General features: G+C 34.3%; 1 protein-coding gene across 2 annotated transcripts; it reads left to right on the top strand.

Moving 5' to 3' along the window:
- Positions 1-672: 672 nt before the first annotated feature.
- Positions 673-22,505, top strand: LOC118070341 (coiled-coil domain-containing protein 43). Of its 2 annotated transcripts, none has more exons than XM_035088895.1 (3): positions 673-982; positions 2,072-2,457; positions 22,280-22,505. In XM_035088895.1, the coding sequence occupies exons 1-3, from the start codon at positions 818-820 to the stop codon at positions 22,350-22,352; spliced, it is 624 nt and encodes a 207-aa protein (XP_034944786.1). In that variant the 5' UTR covers positions 673-817; the 3' UTR covers positions 22,353-22,505. The 2 variants fall into 2 exon arrangements, with proteins under 2 accessions (XP_034944786.1, XP_034944787.1); XM_035088896.1 differs by lacking the exon at positions 22,280-22,505 and adding an exon at positions 2,521-2,611.
- The last annotated feature ends 994 nt before the right edge of the window (positions 22,506-23,499 follow it).

Raw genomic sequence — 23,499 nt, 5'->3', positions numbered from 1 at the left:
TTAGATAAAAAATCTGGGCATCATAGAATTTGATTAACAATCAGTAAGATTATACATTTAAAGATTTAAATTTAAAAGATTGTAAAAATGCCTTTGACTGACATCTTATTGGGGACGGATGTCACGCTCCCGGATTGAGCATTTTTTCAATATGAATGACTGAGGTCATCTGCGAGCATAATGCTGTCACCTATCAGAATTTTTTCAAACTAATTTTCCGGAGAAAATCATCTGGAATACAAGATTTCTAATTATTTCTAAATTATTCAATTTTATGCTATAAATTGATTTTTTCGACATTCAGACAGGTGGCAAGGACTGACGCAAACACGAATTTTGGGCGAAAAACGTATAAAAATGAAATAATTAGTGATTTTTCATCTGAATGATGTGGCCGCCATCTTGAAATTTAAGCGCGGCAAGTCAATTCATAATTTTTTCATTATTCTTTCTAATTTTTTTAATAAAAATATTCACTATATACAAAAAATTATTGTTTACGTCAGTCCGGCATTAATTTTTCTGTAATTTGGTACCTAATTTTATAGAAATAATCGTAAATTGGCGAAGAAATTAGAAATTTCCCGAACCCATATATTTGGATAGGGGGAATCAGTCGCCTTTCTGACTTCAGCCCAGCCTTAAACATTTATGTCCGGTACTGTACATACATACTGTACATGTATTCCTCTTTTGCTAGTTTAACTGTACTCAAAGTTGAAGCAAGTCGTGTAACAACAATGAAATAAATCAAATAAAAAACATTTCATCTCAGAGTAATTCAAATTTTTATTGATAACATTACTACGAATTGAATATGGCTGTTGCTATTAATTCATTTGACGATTGGTTGTTGAAAAAGCTACGATCCTTGAACACTGATGAAGGAATATTCGGATCATACATAAAAGGAATATTAGAAAGTGATGACTCTGAAGATGAAAAAAATGAAGCGCTTCAAAACTTATTATCAAGTGTTACGGTAAGGATACTAATAGAAATTGAAGCTGTGCTGTACTTTAGTTTCCCCCCTAGAAAATTTCCAGGAGTCGGAAAATAACTAATTTATCAGGCAATTTGCAATTTTACCTACTGATTTTTGTGTAAACATAAAAATTATTTCATGTAGGATACTGATGTCAAATATTTCATTTTATTAATTCATATTTTAAAAATATTTGATTCGAAAGAAAATTGTTATCAAATTACTACTAGATTTTTCATGCTTCATGGCCGTCAAGAAAAAATAATTGTTCTTTTTTTACTGATTTCTCGCTCGAAAGAATCATTGTCAGTGTCTTTGTCACCTTTCATATCATAAATAAAATTATTTTATACAATAATACGCAGTAATAAGGATGTATTTTGTTATCATTTTTCTGGTACTTTCTGCTACATCTAATAGGGCAAAATTTTTAATGTAAAGCTTAATCTTAAATATATTTTAAGAAACTCAAATATAAAAGAAAGATTATCAGTACATATCTGTTACTAGATATTTGGATAACTTATCCATTGTACGTCGGTAGGAAAAATTTCTTTTTTTTATTTGATATAAAAAGAAATGAAATTTTTTTTGTATTTTTAAGAAAGAGTAACAACTAGACATCAAAAATTTTTCTCATTTTTTCTGGCTCAAATATGATAGAAATAAGTAACAAATTTAGAAAAAAAATTGTCTCATTTTTTTTTAAACAATGGTTGGAATGTTTGAAAAATAAACAATAAATTAACCGACAATATATTTGATAGTAAATTACAAATCTTAATGTAGCTACATAACTTGATTAATAAAACATAAATAATTAATAAACGGTTAACAATGAGTTGGGCTAAATATGATTTTTCGTCATACCTAAGTTCAACCTTTCGATAATGAAAAAGTGGGAACACAATTAGACTATTTTAAATCACGTGTTTCACCTTTTTCGCTTTCGGCTCGGGTTGTAATTGTACACTTGATTTAAGCTAGTCTACTTTTCCTCCCTAGGTGTGAAATGTACTAATTTCATCATTAACGAATTAAAGTTGAAAAAATTTTATTTTTTCTAATTCCATATTTTACTTTCAGGAAAATGACACTAGTATCCATGTATCAGAAATTCTGTCCACATGGATAGATTGGCTCTCTTCTAGAGACGGAATAAATTCTGGTTCATGCATTGAAGATATGGATGTTCGTTTAGCCAGAATGTTAGAATTACAATCTATTCCTACTATTACCCAGCGAAATTATACTGACGAAGAGCGCCGTATCCGTGAAACTATTCTAGCTCAGTATAGTCAAACGTCAGCTGAAGGAAAAAGTGATGAAGAAGATGAAGAAAAAGAATTTATTGGAACTGGTATGATTGAAAAGAATACAAACGTTGCGAACATCATTCAACAAGAGAAAGAAAAACGAGAAAAAGCAAAATTAGACAGTCAAAAAAAGAAAGAAAAGGATAAAGAAGATCGGTATGAAACTGTTTTTGAATTTCTGTTAGCTTTGATATAATAACTTTAAGTCAATTTTTACAGGATGAATATCTGAATAAAAATTGAGCGTAAATATTTTAGGACTATAAAATGGATTACTCACGACTGAAAAATTTTTGAATATATTTTTATAGTAATGTGTAAATTCTTGTTTAGTTTTGAATTTTTTAGTTTGTGCTTTTCACCTTAATTAAGCCCGAAACATAAATAATGCATGTTTTTATAAATTTATAAGCTTTTGTCTTTCTGAAATTTTAAAAAGTTTTCTTGATTTTTATGGGTTTCGAATTATTATATTCGTTGAGAAACTCGAACTTGCAATCTCCAAAACCAGAAAGCAATGTCTTGAACTCCAGGGTTATCTTAATACGTGAAATTATTTTTTTCAAAAAAATTTTCTTGAGCTTTCAAACTTTAGAAAAAGCTTATATCAGCTATGCCCGTGAAAAACGAGTTCAGATCCATCCAGATCTGTATTATGAGACTATGCAGATCTAATCAGATTATAGATTTATGTAGATTTATTTGGATGTTTTTTTATGTTCTGACCAGATCTGAACAGAGTTGAGGAAAAATACATCATTTTCGTTGGGAAAATATTAGATTTTTTTATGTTAAGTAAAAAATGAATGCAGGATTGCTGGATTAACTCGATCAAAGGTGTACAATAATTAATTAACCAAAATAAACCTTTATTAATTAATAGGCCATCTAAAGGTAACATATCAACTAGTAAATCGTCAGTCTGCGTTGCAATTTCACTTTTTTTAATGGTCTGCAGTTTTTTCCAATGTTTATAAATTGTAAAAGGTTTCATATCCTTCTATGCTTCCTAGCAACCTAAAAAATTAGAGGTCTTATTTTTATTGCTTTTAGATAATCAATCAGTGTGATATTATTCCCTTGTACACTTAAAATAGAATTAGCTAGATGATATTGATAGTTCAATTTTAGAGTTTGCAAAATGCCTTGATTTAAAGGCAAAATGATTGAAGTCACATGATAGTCGCGAGAGTAGTTCTAAAGTCATCAGATACCTTATCATGTCAATATTGAAATATCAGTGCTCTGCAGTGGTCTGGGTGCGACTCGAAAGGTCCAAACGACCAACTTCCCCGTGGAAAAAATTAAAAAACAAATCGAATAGTACCCGTTTCCATTCTTTATAACAAATGGAATTGTTATAAACGAAATGAGTCTGTTTTTATTTATTTGATATGGTTAGTTACTTTATTTCAGTAAAAGAAAAAATTGTGCGTTAGAAGAATTCGAATATACCTCATAGATCCTTTTTTTCATTATTTACAACAAATTTCATTGTTATACACGAAAAAAGTATGTTTTCATTTATGTCATACGGTTGGTAACATTTTTTTTAGTAAAAGAAAAAATTATGCGTTAAAAGTACTCATATACATAGAAAGGGTCCCTATTTTTATTGTGTATAGCAATTTAAAACTTATTATTTAAATATTACTATGATCAATAATCACTTGTTAGTAACAATGTTCAATTGTTATAAACACAATTCCATATTATTGACAATTATTATTGACTATTATAGCGTCTTTAATGCTGTTTTCTCAATCCTGACACGAATTTAAAATTCTTTCATTGCTGATTTTGTTTGTTAAAATTTTTTTATTTGATGAAAATCTAATTAGTTCTAAGTTACATAATTACGCGTCGAATGCAATTGGTCCCACATCGATATCATTTTTTGTTCTCGACATAATCGAGGCAAAAAATAATTTCGAACGCACATACGTACATTGACACACACACAGACGTCCACTGGAAAACGATCGTATTCGACTCTGGGGACCTTAAAACGTGGAGATATGTCAAAATTCGGGATTCGCAAAATCGAACCCATTACTATAACTTCCCACTGGGAAGTTAACAAATTCCGCTGAAAAAACTCAAATCCAATAATTATTAACGCTTTTTAATTATTTATAACAATCACAGGCTGTTATAAATGAATTATACTCACGAGAGTAGTTAAAAAGTCAATTATTAACTGGAAATATTATGTTTTTTTTTTATAACTGAAATTTAACTTTTTTTCAACTAATATTTAACTTTTTTCTTCCAGTTGAGTATGCGAGATTTATTTTAATTATTTAATCAATAGTTAGCCGTTCTATACGTCAGGATATATAAAATTTAATAAATAACTAAAATAATTTATATAAAATTATTTTAGATACTTAAGTAGTTTTTAACAGATATCCAACGGTTTTTCTTTTCAGTTAAAAGCTTAATATTTTTTTCGTGTTCAACTGGAATCGAACCAAGATTTAACCGGGAATATTGAGTTAGATATGAGAGTTATTCTCCCGCTTTTTAGCCGGGAAAAAACGGTTGAATTTTGGTTCGATTATTTGACTGGAATTTAACCAGTGTCCAATAGTCCAATAGTCAAAAAATTTTTATTATATCGTTTTATTTTATTTAATCATCTTCTTTCTTATAGAAAAATATAGATATTAATTCGATTATAAGAGACATCAAACTCTACAGAACAGTTTCAAAACAAGAAAATATTTTTTAAGTCGTATTTTCCTTTTGAATCCATTGATTTTCTACAGAAATTGTTTTAACTGTTTTCATTTAAATAATATAAGATCCTATCGTGGGACATTGGGATAAAGATATAATTTCTAAGTTGCATTTTACCCGTCATATTTTTACAAATGACAATTATTCTGTCTCTACTTTAAAATACTCGCTAAAGAGCAAACTTGATAAATGTTAAAGTTATTTTTGATTTTTAACTCAAATAGATTAGGCGAAAGTCATGTTTCCATGTTTTAGAATAGCACTGTGGACCCGAGGATGCCAGGATCGAATCTCACCATCAGCAGGATATTTTCGGACAAAGTTACTAATAAATTTCATTTCAGATGTATATTTAAACAACAAATCCGTATAAATAAAAAAATCTCCAGATCAAATTATAAATTTTCTTTCGTGTATACTTTTTTTTGTGGTAATAAGATCCTATTAAAATATTTAATAGGCTCACGCTTAATTTAATAGGACATTCTGAAACAACAATATGCCTGGTAATTATCTAGTTAAGCTTACACTCCTCCGATTTCGTTGAAATTTTAGTATGTTATAGAGAAAATTATACTGAACAAGAATATATATATATATATATATATTAAAGTAAATCTAAATAATAACTTCAGAAAATTAATAAATAATGAAAAAGTTTATTAAAGACTGACAGCTATTAATTAATTAGAAAGAATACGTTAGGTCAACTCAAATCTCAGTCAAAAACTGGCGATAAGCAAACTCTCCCCTCGTTGCTATAAACAATCTAATCGTTAAGCAATCGTCGTTAACCAACAAACTGTCGTTAGTCTAATAGTCATCAGATGGCGACATACAAATATTTTACAATATATATATAGCCTATCTACCAATTTTCACACTCTATTTTCATTTATAGAATCCAGTTCTTCTTTCACTGCGTTGTTCCACAAAGTTGCATCTTCAGATCTCATAGCTTCTTTAAAATTTGCAGGTTCTTTGTTGATTAAAGCTATGAGACATCTCAATTCTTCATCTTCTTCTAAAAGTATTTATGAATTTAATAAAACTTGTATCTTCTATGGATCTCTTGACTTGCGGAACTTTCTCGTTGTTCTCTAATTTTCTCTTATTTTAACTTCTGGTGTTTGGTCTAGTTATATTCTTTTCTGCTCTTTTCTCCACTGAATTCTTTACATCTGATTGTTTCTTGCGCGGTCTTCCTCTTTTCTTTGGTTCAGGTTTTTCTGGTTCCTATTCCTTTTGGACTTTCACCCAGTTCCAATCAATTTTGTTTTCTATTTTGAGTGCTATTCCTATGTTTTGTTCTAAATTATTGTTCTTGTCAACATTTTTGTAAACAAGTTTTTCATTAAATCTAACATGTCTCGATTCGAAAAACTTCCCTGAACCTGGATGCCAAAACAGATATCCTGTCGGCGTATAACCTACTAGGACTGTTTTTATAGCTCGCTCTTCAAACTTCAAATTTTGTTTTAGAACCTTTATATATCCGATACATCTAAATCTAAGTGGCAACTCGCATTTGGTGCAAATTTTGTCAATGGAATCTTATAGTTGATTGATTTGTGTGGAGTCCTATTGTATGCGTGTACCGCTGTGTCAACAGCTAATTCCCACATGCTTTTAGGTAAACCAGAATCAAACATGTACGCTCTAACTTTTTTCTGAATCGTAGCATTGAACCTTTCAGCTACTCCATTGTGTTCAGGTGTGTATGGTGACGCGAACTCTGTCTCTATATTTTCTTTTTTCATAATCTCTAAACACTTTCCTCCAGTGAATTCAGTTCCTTGGTCTGCCCTGATGTAGCATACTTTTTGATTTTTCCCTAATAAGTTACGAGTAGAAATCAAAAATTTCTTTAACGATTCTCCAGCTTCGTCTTTTGTTTTAATCGAATATGCTCTGGCTAATCTTGAATAATCATCAATATAAACGTTGATGAACCTCTTTTGTCCAGGATGTGATGTGGGTGTTATAGGACCCATCGTATCCGTATGTATAATTTGAAGTGGCCTTTCAGCTCTTTTACTAGTCTCTCTAAAAGGTAATTTCTGCATCTTTGACACAATACAGACTTCGCATTTTAATATGGCCTCATCAAATTTTACTTTTTCCATCTTTTTATTAATCTTCTGTAGTTTTCTTAAGTCGTTTAATGATGCGTGACCTAGTCTAACATGCCATAACATTGCTTCATTAAATTTCTCTGTACAATTATTATTATTTTCTAGAGGGTTACTTGTGTATATATCTTCTGAGTTTTGGGCTGACTCTAAATCATCTATCTTTACAACATTCCTATTAATCAAACTACAGTCCCAGTTCTCTATTTCTTGGTTTAATACTCTATTTTCTGAATCTTTTACTAAAGTATCAGTGTTTCTTTCCTCTACTGGAACCATGAGATTCTTTTCATCCTCCCTCCAAATCACAGATTCTATGATCTTTCTATTATCAATATCTCCCTCCCGCTTTAATGTCTTTTTGTCCTGATTATGATTCTTTGATTGTGTCGGAATCTCATCATGTTTATATATTGCAGCTCGACAACAATATACTTCATACTCTATTTCATTCTCTAATTGATTTTGCTCTCGTTTTTTAACTCTAAATTTTATTGTCCAATTTAGTTTTTCATAAATATACATACATTTGCTAGCTTAATTATGTTTTCTTTACTTGAATCTGTATATAAAAGTAAGTTTCTTTTTCCATCTTTTATTATATCGGCGATTTCATTCTTGTTTGCACTCTTAATTATTTTGTTATTACACTTGTTAAAGTTACTAAAAATCATGTCATCATTGATTATGTGATCAGTTGCTCCTGAATCGGCAATGAAACTAATATAATTGCTCTTACCTGTGTCACTTTGATGGTCCTGACTCTCCATCTCTTTCGCTCTATACGCTCTCTTGGTTTCCTTCTTGGCCTTTCTCTTAACCTCTTTTTTTTTAAAATGTTTATTTTCTTATCAATTTTTAGTACATTTTTATTATCATTTTTGATTCTCTTGTTTTTAAAATTAACGTTGTATTGACTTTTATCTCTAATGTTTCTTCTAAACTTTCTTCCTCTAAATTTTTATCAACGTACCTATTTTTGCTACCTCTAATTGTGGGACAGTCACCTCCTTTGTGGTCTCTAATACAGTAGTAGCAGAACCATTTGTTTTGATGTGAGAGTGGACAATCTCTCATCCAGTGCCCAAATTTGTTGCATCTGTGGCACTTGCTCTCTTTTGCATTTGGGTTATGAACCCATTGAGCTTTGGGCTCGTCCTTTTTTTTGGTTTCAGATTTCTTCTCTGCCTCTAACTGTAAAATATATGATTTTATTTCATCTAATGTCATTTCCTGACCAGTTGTTTGTTTCCTTAATAAATCTGTATTTCTTATTTCAGGAATAGCTGAAGAAACATCCTGATAAAACGCTGATCGAACTTCTTGTGGCGTCAATTCTATTATATTTTCACATACTTCGTATTCTCTAACAACTGCATAAAATCTTTGGCAAAAATTATTTATAGATTCATTTTTACTCGTTCTAGTGGCATATAGCCGAGTTTTTACTAATGTATGGGTTACATTCACCTCACTTTATCTAGAACTTCTAAGTTTATGTAAAATTTCTATAGGATCGATTCTGAGTAGTTTTGATTAGATTTTACATTTGGCTCAATAACCTCTAGTAAATCATTACCATTTAATTCAGATTTTAAGTAATCTAACCAAACATCAAAGTTCATATTTTGTTTCAGTTTTTAGTCTTTCTCAATATTTAATTAAGTCCCTAAAAACTCTTGTTCAACGCTCTTTGTTGTGACTACATTTTGTGCTTCTGAATCAAAATGACTTTGTGATTGTTTTACATTCTCAATTTCTACCTCTTGGTTTTTGGTGGGTTTTGTTCTCTTACATTCAATGTCACTGTTTTCTAACTCTAGATCTACGGGCTTTCTCTTAGCTCTAGTGTTCTTTAATGAATCAATTTTTTTAATATGTTCTTTACTAACCTTCAGTGATTCATAACAAATCCTCTGTGCCTCTAGATTATCTTTGGATGTTTGAGCCAGAGTATTGACCATATCTCTGGCCATCAACATCACCTGCTCTAAGGATTTGGCGGTTAGCGCTAGGTTTTGAACTGCAATTTTGTTTGAGTTAACTGCCTCTTTACTAATTTCGGCTAGCTTCTCAACTTGACTCATTTGCTGCTTCTGTCTTAGTTCCTCTGCAGCTTTGAAAAGGAATTCGTGACGATTAGGTGTTTTAATTGTCACGTCTTCTGTTATTTTTACCTCCTTCTTCTCTTGGTTTTTGGCTGTAAAATCAAATAAATTTGCTCTAATAACCTGTGGTCTGAGTTCGAGTCGGCCGGACGAGCAAACTAAAAACTAGTGGACTGTAATAAGTAAGAGCAGAATAACGAAACAGGTTGGATGCTAGAAGGTTCCTTAAAAATAGTTCCTTAACACCAAATTGTATGGGTTTTATAGATTTTATTAACAAATAACACTTAACTTAAACAATACAAATTAATAATCACTAAGTTTATGTGAGTTGACTGTACATTAATTGTTCATACACTTTTGAATTGTCTGATGGTTGTTTTTTCACCAAAAAGAGTCTCAAACAGTGAATAGCAACAGGCACACTATACACCTGAGTTGTTCGAGTGTGTGATGTATATGTGACTGTCCGTGAGGCACTATGGCGTCGACGCCAGTTCAGCTTCGCGCCCAAAGACACTACAACTGACTTTACTGGACCACTGGCACTGATGAGAGTAATTATGATGATTCACTTATGTTCGTGAGAGTTGTCTGAGTCTACTTGACCGTACTTGATACGACCAAAGGTGAGCTGACTGCACAAAACCGCGATTTGACTGCGAACAATTATACAGAGATGACCGCGTGATTTGCCTGGAGCTAACTGATGCCACAAGTGCTCGACCGCGTGCTTGTTGGCGTCACTAGGGCCGTAGAGTTGCCTTCTGGGCCATGAGGGAAATACTTTCCGATGATTGGTCCAGTGAGTTGACTGACGTGCCGGTGGACAAGTCCGGCATTAACAATTTTCGAATATTCTGAGACTTGCTGACTTGGGGCCCACTAGTTTTTAGTTTGCTCGCCCGGCCGACTCGAACTCAGAACATTTGGTCCTTCGACCCTCCAAGTCAGAACAACCTGGATTTTCTCTAGCTCTATTCAAATTTTTATTCAACATCTATCTTCTAAATACTTCTATTAGTTTAATTTTATTAAACATCTATCTTCTAAATGCTCTATCTTCTGAAGAAGAAACAAAAGAACTTTTTATGTTGTAAGTATCAGCAATGCTCAAACAACGCACCACGAGAAAACGGCTCGTAAACAAAGCCCTCTTCTCGCGCGCGCGAGCGTGTCGCCAACGAACGCGTTCGAACTTGCATCCAATACTCACACCAGCTCGGTTTCTTCGAAATGTGTCGTCATATTTTAACAAAGACGCTACTAATTTCACGATCTCTCATTCCTGAATTTATTTAATCACAAATATCATTCTAATTACTATTGTCCATCATTTTCTCTAAAAGAAACGCTCTAAATTCGAGATACTCTTTATTGAAATGTTCTAGAAAATTACTATCACTTACCTTTAAATCCTCTAATGTTTTCTCCAAATTTGTAAATTTTTAGCACAATAGTGTCTGTAATGTCACAAAAACTATTTTACTGAACTTTATAATTAGTTAAACCAAAATGAAAATCACAAAAAATGTTTTATATTAAAGCGTGATAGACCTATAACCTATTGGAATGGGAGGTCAGGGAGTACTTGATTGAGCCAATTAAAGACACAATTATTATCCAAAACTAAGTTTATTCAACACTCTAAGCAATACTCTAATAATCACTAAAATGATGTTTACATAAATAAACCAGAATACAGATATTTTATAAATACAAAATGAACGCGTCGTGACACCAAGAAGCTTCACGAAAGAGTGAGTAATAGCGTTCAGGGAACAATCCCACAAACCGGAAGGGAGAGCTAGTGTTGTGGGCCTTATGCACCTCACGACACTCGAAGATGTCGTCACTGACAAAGTCTAAACCTCAACCAAAATACATATATAATTTAATAACATGTTAAAACCTTGGTAGCTATTTATTCTTTCAAACAATAATCAATTTCTATCGGATACATCTGAGACATTTGATCAAAAAACTTATCTCAATTCATTGTGCATAGCTGAAGTTTAAAAAAAAAATATATCGATAGATTTACCAACAATAGTCGTATGTAAACAAACCAGACTCAATTCTCTGCAACTTTATAATATGTGATGTCATCATTAGATAATGAAGACATGCAAAGCTCAACTATGATGCACAAAATATTTTTTTTTTCTCGAATTTCAAAGTTGAAAAACTGTGTAAAAGGATGGTTTTTGCGCCCTATGTGTATATATCAAATTTTTGGAATAATTTTCCCTATAACATTCTAACATTTCAACGAAATCAGAGGGGTGTAAGCTTAACTAAATAATTACTATATTCCTATTGAATTCTATCAAATCCTATTTAAGCATCGAAAAGGAATTGGCGCGTTTTGTAAAAGGGAAAGGGTAATCGCGAAAGTACTATGAAATTCACTTAACCCCCTATGGAAGAGTTGAGTAGTCTGTAAAAAATTCGAAAATAACAATAGTCCCATTGAAGTTTCGTCAACGCCCAGCGGGAGAGTTGAAGAGGATGTAGCGTACCGCAATGGGAAAACTGGAGAAAATGCAGCGTGTCTCAAGAGGAGCACGGAAGACACCGATGAGCCCAGGAAACACAGAAGGGAAATAGAATGGGAACAAGAAAGTGAGAAGAGAAAGAAGTGGGGGGGACGGAGGGAGGACAGGAGAAGCACAGAAAGGGGGAGGGGGAGGGGACGGACAGAAGTGGGGACAACGGACAGAACAAGAGGACGAGAGGAGAGGAAGGGAAAGCGGGAAAAAAAAACAAGAAGGGGAACAAGTGAGTGAGGAGGAGGAGGAGTGAGGAGGAGGAGGAGGAGGAGGAGGAGGAGGAGGAGTAGGAGGAGAGGAGGAGGAGGAGGAGGGAGGAGGGAGGAGGAGGAGGAGTATGAGAGGAGGAGGAGGAGGAGGAGAGGAGGAGGAGAGGAGAGGGGAGTGAGGAGGAGGAGGAGGAGGAGGAGGAGGAGGAGGAGGAGGGGAGGAGGAGGATGAGGAGTGAGGAGGAGGAGGAGGAGGAGGAGGAGGAGGAGGGAGCGGAGGAGGAGGAGGAGGATGGAGAGCGGATGAGGAGGAGGAGGAGGAGGAGAGGCGGATGAGTAGGAGGAGGAGGAGGAGGAGGAGGAGGAGGAGGGATGAGGAGGAGGAGGATGAGGAGAGGAGGAGGAGGGAGAGGAGGAGGAGGAGGATAGGATTATGAGGGCGGAGGAGGAGGTGAGGCGGAGGATGTGAGGGAGGAGTTAGGAGGAGGATGTGAGGATGAGTATGATGATTATGAGGAGGAGTGGAGGAGGTATGCTAGGATGATGGAGGAGGAGTTGAGGAGGAGTGGATGAGGAGTAGGAGGTAGGTATGATGTAGGATATGCTAGGAGTCGTATTAGGATTATATGAGGATGAGGATGAGGATGCGAGGAGGAGTATGTATATTATGAGGATGATTAGTAGGATGAGGAGTATTATGATTGAGGATCTTAGTAGTTATGATGATTATGATGAGTAGTATTATGAGGATGATATTTGATTAGGAGTATATTATTATTATGATATTATTATTAGTATTATTATTATGATTATCTATATTATGTATTATTATTATTATTATTATTATATTAATGATATGATTGAGGATGATGTATTATTATTTTAGATATTATTATTTTATTATTCTTATTATTATTATTATATTATATTGTATTTATTATTATTATCTTATTATTATGATTATTATTAGATTATTATTAGTATTATATTATTATTATTATGTATTTTATTATTATTATTATTATTATTATATTATTATTATTATTATTATTATTATTATTATTATTCTTATTATTTATTATTATTATTATTATTATTATTATTATTATTTATTATTATTATTATTATTATTATTATTAGTATTATTATTATTATTATTATTATTATTATTATTATTATTCTATTATTATTTTATTATTATTATTATTATTATTTATATTATATTATTATTATTTTATTTTTCATCTTGCGATTCGTCAGAGGTGTCTGGCCAGGGATCCCAGGGCTCCGACCCACCTGGGGCCTGACCAGACGGAATTATCCTGCAGGCACCTGACTCCCTCAGGTTTGAGGGTGAGCCGGGGGCTGCAGCCGTTCAGTCATTTGTTACAGTCGTCTCAGGATTCGGAGAGAACCAAGGATGACCGCTTTCTGCATACGAGCCGCGAGAATCTCAGCCTGACTACGGCAGACTGGTATTGTTCGAAGCTCTGTCAGAAAGCGGTCCCTCATCCCTCCGAGGGCGCCAATCACCAGGACTATCACGTGCGCTGTGTATTCGTGATAGACATTTCTCATGACCTCCATGAGCTCTCTGTAGCGTTCCTGTTTACTCTCTTCTTTTGCACGTATATTTGTCTCAGCCGGAGCTGAGAACTCAATGTAATATACGTGCTTGGTGGTATGGTCGAAAAGAGTAATATCCGGCTTATTGTGTTCAATACGTTGGGGCGTAGAGAGCGGGTAATTCCAAAGAATTTTTGCTCTCCCGTTCTCAACGACTGACTCAATTTCACCGGGCACATAGGGCAGCACTGGTGTCTCGTCTATTCCATAAGAGTGCCGAAGGTGGTAATACAGCACTCTTAGGGCGGCGTTATGCCGGTGAATGTAGGCTGAGCGCGCTAATATCGGACAAGCCGATAAAACATGAAATAGCGTCTCATCTACATCACCGTGGCAAACTCGGCATCTTGTGTCCTCGAGTTGCTCGTGCATAACATCACGCCGATAGGCGAGGGTGGAAAATACACCATCTTGGCAGGCCATAATGAATCCTTCGGTCTCAGAGAACAAGCCAGCTGACTTAAGGTATTGGAAAGTCAGCTGGTGTGACAAGTCCTGTGTTTCGAGATGACGATAAAACACACCATGTAAGGACTTTGCCACATGTTCGTCGAGCAGTTTTAACTGCTCGGTTGTTTTTATATCGACCTTTCGCTGCCCTCTGGTCAATTGCAAAAGCCTTAGACCGTCTGAGCTGCTAGGGTCGAAAACTGAGCCGAGGTTCTGCGCTGCCTGATATGCTGCTCTATATAGGAACGCATCCCTTCCCAATAGTTCAAAGCTGTTCACGAACTTGAGAAGAGGATCAGAGCTCTCATAGATGTCATAAGCCAGGCCTATCACTAACCTGTCATGTAGACACTCCAAACTTAGTAGTCCACGCCCTCCCAGATCACGGGGAAAGTATAGGCGTTGGACAGAAGATCGCGGGTGATGACTTCGATATAGTGTCATCACTTTCCTCGTGATAATGTCCAGATCTTTAAGCTCTTTTCGGAGCCATTTAAGAACTCCGAATGAGTATAGCAAGACTGGGACAGCGAGCATATTCGTGGCTTTGACTTTGTTAGGGCCTGATAATTCAGAGCCCCATATTCTCTTAAGTCGCCACTTGTACTCACTGCGGAGAGTATCTTTGATGACAGACACGTCCTGCAAAGGAGATTGTGCCTGTCCAAGATATCGGTATGACTCTCCAGCATCCAGATGTTTTATGATGCTCCCGTCTATAAGCTCGACATTATCACTCCAGTTCGGCGATCTTCCTTTTACTAAGTGGGCAACTGCGCACTTGTCCAACCCAAACTCCATGCCGATTGCACTGGTATACTCGGAAACAACCTCTAAGGCTGTTCGGAGTCTCTCAGGACTTGCCGCGTACACTTTCAAGTCATCCATATAAAATAGATGTGTGACTTTGTGTACGCGGTTGGAGACTCGTCCGGCTTTATATCCAGGCGTTCGGCGTAGAGTGACAGATAATGGCAGCAGTGAGATGCAAAATAGGAGAGGACTCAGGGTATCTCCCTGGTATACGCCTCTCCTAAATGGCACTGCTCTGGTAGACACTCTTGTTTCACCAGATGTTACGGTGAAACGTGTCCTCCAGAGCGGCATCAGATGTTCGATGCATCTCACTATTTGTGGGGGTACTGAAAGGCATTCGAGCAAGTAGAGGAGAAGCTCGTGTGATGTTGTATCAAATGCCTTTCTGTAATCCACCCAGGCCATTGACAAGTTGCGCTTGTAGTAGTATGCGTCCATTGTGACGCATCGGTCTACTAGCAAGTTCTCCTTGCAACCTGTCAAGCCACGCTTGCTGCCACGTTGTTCGTTTATCTGTCTCCATACAGGTTCTATTGCAGTCAAAATCCTCTCGTTCAAAATCTTTGTAAACAATTTTTAGAGAGTATTTAGACATGCAATAGGCCTGTAGTTTTTGGGGTTGGACAGATCACCACTTTTGGGGATCAGCACAGTACGCCCTTCAACGAGCCATCCAGGAATGGGTGTATCTCCTCCTAGATATTCTGAGAAGATACGAGCCAGATGCTGGTGGGATGAGGTCAATTTCTTCCACCAGAAGGTGGGGATTGCATCTGGCCCAGGGGCAGCCCAGTTCTTTGTGCCCCTTAGAGCATTCCTGATTTCATCCATGCTGACTCGTTGAAACTCTTCAGGAATTCGTGTTAGATGTTCGTCACAGAATTCTCTGAAAAGTTGAAGGGCTGGAGTGTCTACATCTAGCGCACTAGCGCGACCATATATTTCGGTCCAGTAGGTTTCAACTCTTTCTGCACTCGGGGGCTCATACGTGACAGGGGCTTGCGGCTTAAGAAAGCGCGAAGGGTCAGATTGGAACAATCTGTTGTCCCTTCGTCGCTTGTACCGCTTTGCTAATGACTTTTTAACGGCCATTAGCGATCTTATTTTGCCTGTGTACCTTTCCTTTAGGATCAGTAACACGGCCGTGTTCAAAGTGTGATGTTCACGTCTGATACTCGCCACGATACGCCGAATTCTTGGCGTATAAGGCCTGTGAGTATTTACGTGATCCATCACACTCTGAATACGAGATGCACCCTGTCGAGCCTTCTTGATCTTAATTGCAATCTGTTCGATGCGTCTTTTCAGGCTTAACTCAGGATTGACAGGTGTTCGTCTGTCCTGAGTAAACCCTCGAGCCACATCATAGACTGCATTGTTGAGTGCAAAAAGATCTACACTATCTGGTACCCGATGGTCGAGATCTTGGTTAGCGCTGGCTAGGTGTTCTGCAGAGAGCGTAATTTTCCGGAGAAAATTACCCTCTCTGCTGGTGAAGTCCTGGTGATTGGTGCCCTCAGGGGGAGGAGATGGGGGTTCTGCAGTGAGAGAAGGGTGGAACGGGAGTATGCTCCACCTCGGTGCGGCTGTCTCGGGTGTTAGTGAGACTTCGCCCTCAGTCTCTGAAGCATTTGATACTGAAGAGTCAGAGTCTGACTCCTCTTCTATCCGCCGTCGAGACTGAGTATACCGCACCTGCGATGCGAGCGCCGCCTGCGTTAGACGTTGTAACTCTGGGTGCCTTTCGCACCACAGAGTATGCAGGCGCCTGGCATAGCCTGAGGTCTGTGGCTCGCATCTCTCCCAACACTGCATCAAATCCCGTCTCAGCTCCTCCGTCCACCTGAGGCGCTGTAGGGGTGGTCCGTGGTCAGTTTCTCTGTTGGAACGTATCGTAAGGCCCCTCCCAACTGTTCCGTGGCCCTCATCCGAAGAGGGCCGGTTGTGGGGGGCCGGTGCAGGTCTATCGTTAGTAACCTGTTAAGATCCTTTGCAGGGGTGGTTAGCCCACTGCAAAGGTGGTGATGTTTAACGAAACCGAGATGGATAGTTTCGTTCCTCACGCCCAGAAGGCCATCACCAGTGAGGAGGGAAAAACTGGCTGTACGGACTTATTCCATTACCGTAGCGAGAGGAGCACCCCTCGGCCAGACACCATTATTATTATTATTATTATTATTATTATTATTATTATTATTATTATTATTATTCCGATTCTGCTGAAGGAATTGTGAGGTCTTTTAATAATCAAAATTCTTTTCATGGATTTAAATGTTCCGTTTGTGGAATAGAAGGTCATTCGAAAAAGAATTGTAAGATTCTTCAGGCTATTAAATCAAGTTTTACGGAAAATAATTAAACTTAGTTTAAAATTCTTTTAGATTAAATTTAGAGATTTAACTCAATTTTTCTAGTAAGTGAAGGAAATCGCCTAAAGTTTTGATTATTGTTGGAAGGTTTTCATGCATCTGAAATGTACTTAAAGATGTTGTGTTTCGAATTTCAGAAAATCTTAAATGGTCGTTTTTAAATGATTGAATGATTAGACTCGCTTCGTATGATGATAATGAATCATTGTTGACTCTTTCTGGATTCCTAATTTCTGTTGAATTCAGGGTTTTTTTAACTTCCAGTCTGAGAATGTTGGCTCTCATTGATCATTTGATTGGTGATTTAAATTCACAATGTCTGTCCTGGAGCGTTCTCGTGGAGTTACTGTAGAATATACGCGGTTGGAGTTATTGTACCGGAATCCTTTTCTTCATTTATTGGCCAAAGCGAAGCAAAATCCTAACAGGGAATATCGCAAAATCCTATCTTGGGACATTGGGATAAAGATATAATTTCTTAGTTGCATTTTACCTGTCATATTTTTACAAATGAGAATTATTCTGTCTCTACTTTAAAATATTCGCTAGAGAGCAAACTTGATAAATGTTACAGTTATTTTTGATTTTTAACTCAAATAGATTAGGCGGAAGTCGTGTTTCCATGTTTTAGAATAGCAAAGTCGGCAACGTACTGGACTGTGGACCCAAGAATGCCGGGATCGAATCTCACCATCAGCAGGATATTTTCGGACAAAATTACTAATAAATTTTTATTTCAGATGTATATTTACACAATAAATCCGTATAAATAAAAAAATCTCCAGAGCAAATTAAAATTTCTTTTTGTTGAAGTTGTTTTTTTTCTGTGATTATAAGATCCTATTAAAATGGTCAATAGGTTTACCTTCAATTTGATAAGAAATTTCAAGGGTATTAATATTCTATTAAACAACGTTATATCCTATTGCAAAGTTGAATAGGATTTGTACGTCTCGAATAGGCATCCGATGCATGTAAAAATCCTATTAAGTTACATTCAGTCCTACTGAAACGTTCAATAGATTTAACTTCAATCTAATAGCAAATCTCGGAAGCATTAAAATCTTATTAAATAACATCGAATCCTATTGGAACGTTGAAAAGGAAAGAAAAAAGTTTAATAGTGTTCTGACTTCGAGTCGGCCGGGATGAAAAAAAATCGAACCAAGTGGGCTGTAATATCAATTCAGGAGGTTCAATGCTAGAAGGTTCATTAAAACACTTTCAAGCACAAAAGTTCTGTGGTTTTTCTGGGGTTTTATTAACAAAATTACTTAACCTGTGATTATATATATACTTAGATTAATTATCTTAGACCACGTGTAGCGATAGGCACACAATACACCGGAGTTGTTCGGGAGTGTGCTGTACGTGAGGCACTATGACGTCGACGCTAGCACAGTTTCGCGCCCAAAGACACACAACTGCTTTTCCTGGACCACTGGCACTGTTGAGACTGATAATTCTTGTTCACGTTTGTCCGTGGGACACTGGCTGAGACGACTGATCTGTATTTCTTCCACAACAAGTGAGTTTATAGACAAAATCTGCGATTTGACTGCGAGTAAAAGTACAGAGTCGACCGCGTGAGTTGTTTGGAGTTAACTCCAAGTCAGAACAAATAGGATTATAAAGTTAATATCAAAATCTTGTCTAGTTTTTTTTTGCTCATTCTTTTATTTCTTTGATGATAATAAATTATCTATGATTTTTATTTAAAAATACCTCACAATGTCAAATAAAATGAATTGAACTTTTAAATTCCGTATATTTACATTTATATTATAAATGTTTGAAATCATAAAATTCCGCCAAGTCCGACTTGCCATAATCGCAAAACTATAAAATTGTTTCTATCGATTGTTGGATAGGAAAATTTCATAAGTATGAATAAATCGAAAAATTGCATCAAAAATATCACACTTTTTATAAGTATCTATAAGACATTTTTCTATCAATTCTTATAAAATGTGTGATATTTCTGATGCAATTTTCCGATTTATTCTTATAATATAATAAGAATCTTTGAGAAACATTTGTATTGTAATTTATCGGAATACATAAGAAATCATTGAAAATATTCTAATAGCTTTGAACAAGAATCTATAAGTACGTTTTGTATTGTTTTTTATTGGAATTTGTAAGAAATTTTTGAGAATATTCCGATCGCTTTGGATAAGAATCTATAAGCATGTTTTGTATCGTTTTTCATCGGAATTTATCTTTTTATCACAAAAGAAAATCAGTTTCAACGAGGGAAATTTGAATTCGCTCTGGACGTTTCTTATTTACACGGATTTTTTGTTAAAATATACACCTGAAATGAAATTTATTAGAAACTTTGTCCGAAACATTCTATTCTAAAACATGGAAACATGACTTTCGCCTAATTTATTTGAGTTAAAAATTTGAAATAATTTAAACATAAATTAGGTTTGCTGCCTAGCAAGTATTTATAAGCAGAAATAAAATAATTGTCATTTATAAGATATGACAGCGAAAATGCAATTTAGAAATTATATCATTATCTCAATGTCTCATGATAGGATTTTATTTTATTCAAAAGGAATACATTAGAACAATTTCTGTAGAAAATCAATGAATTCTTATTAGTAAACGATTTTTATTAACATCATTCAATCAAAAGAGCATTAAAAATTGTTTTTAAAATAACATCAAAATCGATGCCAAAAAACTATTCTTTTTTTCGAAAAAATCTATAACTCAAAAACTAAAAATTATTTTTTGATGGAACCAATTTTCATCGGAAAGTATAAAAATTTACGGGTACGTGTCTTTGCAATTTTTAAAATGACATCAAAATCGATGCCAAAAAAAATATTCCCTTTTTTCCTAGATTTGTATCAAAATAAAGCAGATAAATTATTTATTTATTGTATGTATTACACATATGATAATCATTGTAAAAATGTTCAAGACACAATGATTTTTTACACCATGCACAAGGGATAATTGCAATATTTTTACATCCTGGAATTTCACAATGAAACTAACAGTTATCTCCAAATGAAAAATCGACTTGATTTTCAAATTCAGTAGACTGTACTTTTTTCAATTTTTGCTCAACACAATCGATACTTAAATTCCTTTTCTTACCACTTCGCCAATACTCAACTGCTCGCAATTTATAATCATCATGGATTGCAGATGCTTATTCTTCGTCTTCTATAATTTCTGGTTCCCAATCCTTATATGGTTTTTCAAAATGCATTGAATTCTCCTCCATCATTTCGATATCAGTATACACATTCATTGCATTTAATAATATTTGTTCAAAGTGATTCTTTAATTATATTTCAGCATCATTTACAGGTGTCTCCATAATTTTCGTAGTTTAAAATGTTGTTAAAAGTAACGGAATAAGATTATGGGGGTTAACTTTCATTTTCAACTATTGAGTGTTACACAATTTTTGGAATAAATGATAATAATATTTCTATAAAATTTTTAAATTGCGATTTTGGTTACTGTCGTTACTATTATTTTAAAAATTGCATCTTATGAAACACAGTCTCAGAGTTTCTTATAGAGATAGTTGATTTGTCGATAAAAATTATTTACCAATAAGTTCTCATTCTGTCTGATAATATTTTATTTTATAGAATTCTATACATTCGGATGGAAAATCAAACACTGTCACTTACTTATAAATTCTTATAGGATCTTATTTAGAACGGTCTAAAAGTTTTTTATGAATTCATTTAGAAATTGAGAATATTATTTGTTCATTGCTTCTTCTAAGTCTTATAGTATTCCTTCTTGCAAAATCTTATAACACTCGATAGAAGGAAAAATTATCATTTTCACCAATTGATTCTTATTGCATCTTGTGATATTTTTCTGATACATTCTTAGAAAATTTATTTAGAAATTAAAAAATATTATTCACCTATAATCCTTTATTGGAACTTATCATATCGTTCTTATTCATTCTTACATATAGATATAAAATTTACCAAAAATTTTTTTACTCTCATAAATTCTGATTAATTTTTATTGAATGATTCTATGACCATTCTTGGTCTTCTTTAGACTCGTTACCTTTTTATTCATTCTTGCAAATTGTGTATCAGAATCTATTGGCAATTGTAAGTTTTATCAGGTTGTTTTACTAGGGATATAACATGACTAAATTCGTTAAGATTTTTCAACAAAAAAATAATTTTCACATAGAACAATATTTATAGTTTGTTTGCAGCAAATTCATTAAAATATAAGGAGATTGCAAGCTAAAAATTTAAAAAAAGTATTAAAAACCATTTTTGCGTTAAAGACTGTACTTCTTAATTTCATTTAAAAATAAATAAAATGATTATAAATACACCTCATTGTCAGACTTACTTGGTTGTACTTTTTCGTGACAAGTAAAGAGACATTTTGAAAAGATCAGGTTCGACCTAAGTTTTTCAGAGAATTTTAGAAAGATTTACCGAAACTTTAGAGATAGTCCACTAATACTTCAAATCCATAGTAAGTTTTTATGCAATAGTTTTTCCGCGTAGTTAAGCAATAACTGTTTGTTAAAAATAGTAGATTTTAGAACGTTTGCTAATATCAATGAATAAGATTGTAAGATCGTTCACCAAATGAACTTCTTTTCGTCTGCTAGATCTCTCAAATGTATATGCAAGTTATACTTACTGTTAACTGCTAGAGAATAGCTAAACAATGACTATAAACGCGCCGAGTCTCTGCGCGAACTCAATCACGATTTGGTTTAGAAGACTTTCCAACGGATCATCTATATCATTAACATTACTTAAAAATTTAATGTGTATCTTAACAACAACAATATCTAGTGTTAGCTTAGTAATATTATGGAAAGTATTTTAATCAGAATGCATACATCATCAAATTTTTCAGTCAAACATAATCTATTTTTGGACTTCTATACATTAATTTACGTATTTATTTGTTAATTAATGAATATTAATCTTATTTTCCAATTTTCAGAGAAAAACAAAAACAATCTAAAGACGAACGAAAAGAAAAACGCAAAACACAAAAAGGAGAAAGAAGGCGGTAACGCTGATAATCTGTATGAATTATTCAAATATTACTTTTAATAAAAATTGGAAAATTTTTGCGGATAATGCTCAGCAGTATTTTCACTTATAAAGTACCAATAATCCTGGAATGACGGTGTATCTCAATTTCAATAAAGTTCAAAAAAAATAATTTTTTTTACTGTTTATTATTTAATAAAATGATCTTTCAATCCAGCCATTTTTATTGGTTATAACTGTATAAAATAGAAAAAAAAACTATTCACTATACGTGGATACTTACCACATCGAACTTATGACAATTAATGCATAAACATTAAGAAAGAAGTTATACTATTATATAAAATTCAGGTGTCTGGTTATTGCACCAAAACTGACATTATTATATGTCTGTAAAACATCGCGCCGAGTACATATCTCGAATGACTCTGTTATATCCGAAGATATTTATTATTAATTAATTTGAAGAATTAATTAAATGGGTTGGTAGCGGCTAAAAGGCTAAACGAGGGATCTTGGACTAACAGGGCTTTTCTCTTCTAACATATAATATACTGGAAGAATTTGTTATTTAGAAAGGAATTATTATTATTTATAACTGTTATAACAGAGCAAACGGAAGTCAGGTTTTAGAAAAAATAAAATATCTTTATTTTCAGTACTAACAGGTACACTAAATACACTGACAAACTTTTTGTTACTGAATATGAAGACTGAATGTGGATCAAAATCACTGAATGTCAATTTTTGATTTACTGAATTTTTTTTGAATGTCTGATAAATGCTTGACTTGGTGTGTTTGGTATTATTGACCTCCCACCCGAGCTCAACACGCTTCACAAGTCAAGAAGATGTGATTGTGCACGTGGCGTTAGCCTATCAATGCAATGCAGAAATGAGTGAATTAAAATACTCGAATTTACGTTGAATTGTCCTGAACTATTGATTGATTTCTATTGTAGACTACAACTTGAATGTTTCTGATGATTTACAGTGGCACTAGTACTGATGATTGACTCAAAGCTTTCAGATTTGTTAAGAAAGAACGTGAATGGCGTGTACACGTGAACGAGAGCAGTGAAAGAATGGCGACAGGAACTTCATTAGTCAAAAGGGACACTGAAAATTAGTCAAATGAGTGACTAGATTAAAAATTATTGATTATTT

Source organism: Chelonus insularis, unplaced genomic scaffold, assembly GCF_013357705.1.
Source record: "Chelonus insularis isolate UGA/USDA-ARS -01 unplaced genomic scaffold, ASM1335770v1 contig_56_pilon, whole genome shotgun sequence".
Classification (NCBI taxonomy): Eukaryota; Metazoa; Arthropoda; class Insecta; order Hymenoptera; family Braconidae; genus Chelonus; species Chelonus insularis.
This window is presented reverse-complemented; position numbering and strand designations above follow the sequence as displayed.

Coding starts and splice junctions, on each gene's coding strand:
- LOC118070341 (XM_035088895.1), top strand. CDS start 818: ATGGCTGTTGCTATTAATTCATTTGACGATTGGTTGTTGAAAAAGCTA. Junction 983..2,071: donor ACTTATTATCAAGTGTTACG/GTAAGGATACTA, acceptor TTTTACTTTCAG/GAAAATGACACTAGTATCCA. Junction 2,458..22,279: donor GAAAAGGATAAAGAAGATCG/GTATGAAACTGT, acceptor TCCAATTTTCAG/AGAAAAACAAAAACAATCTA.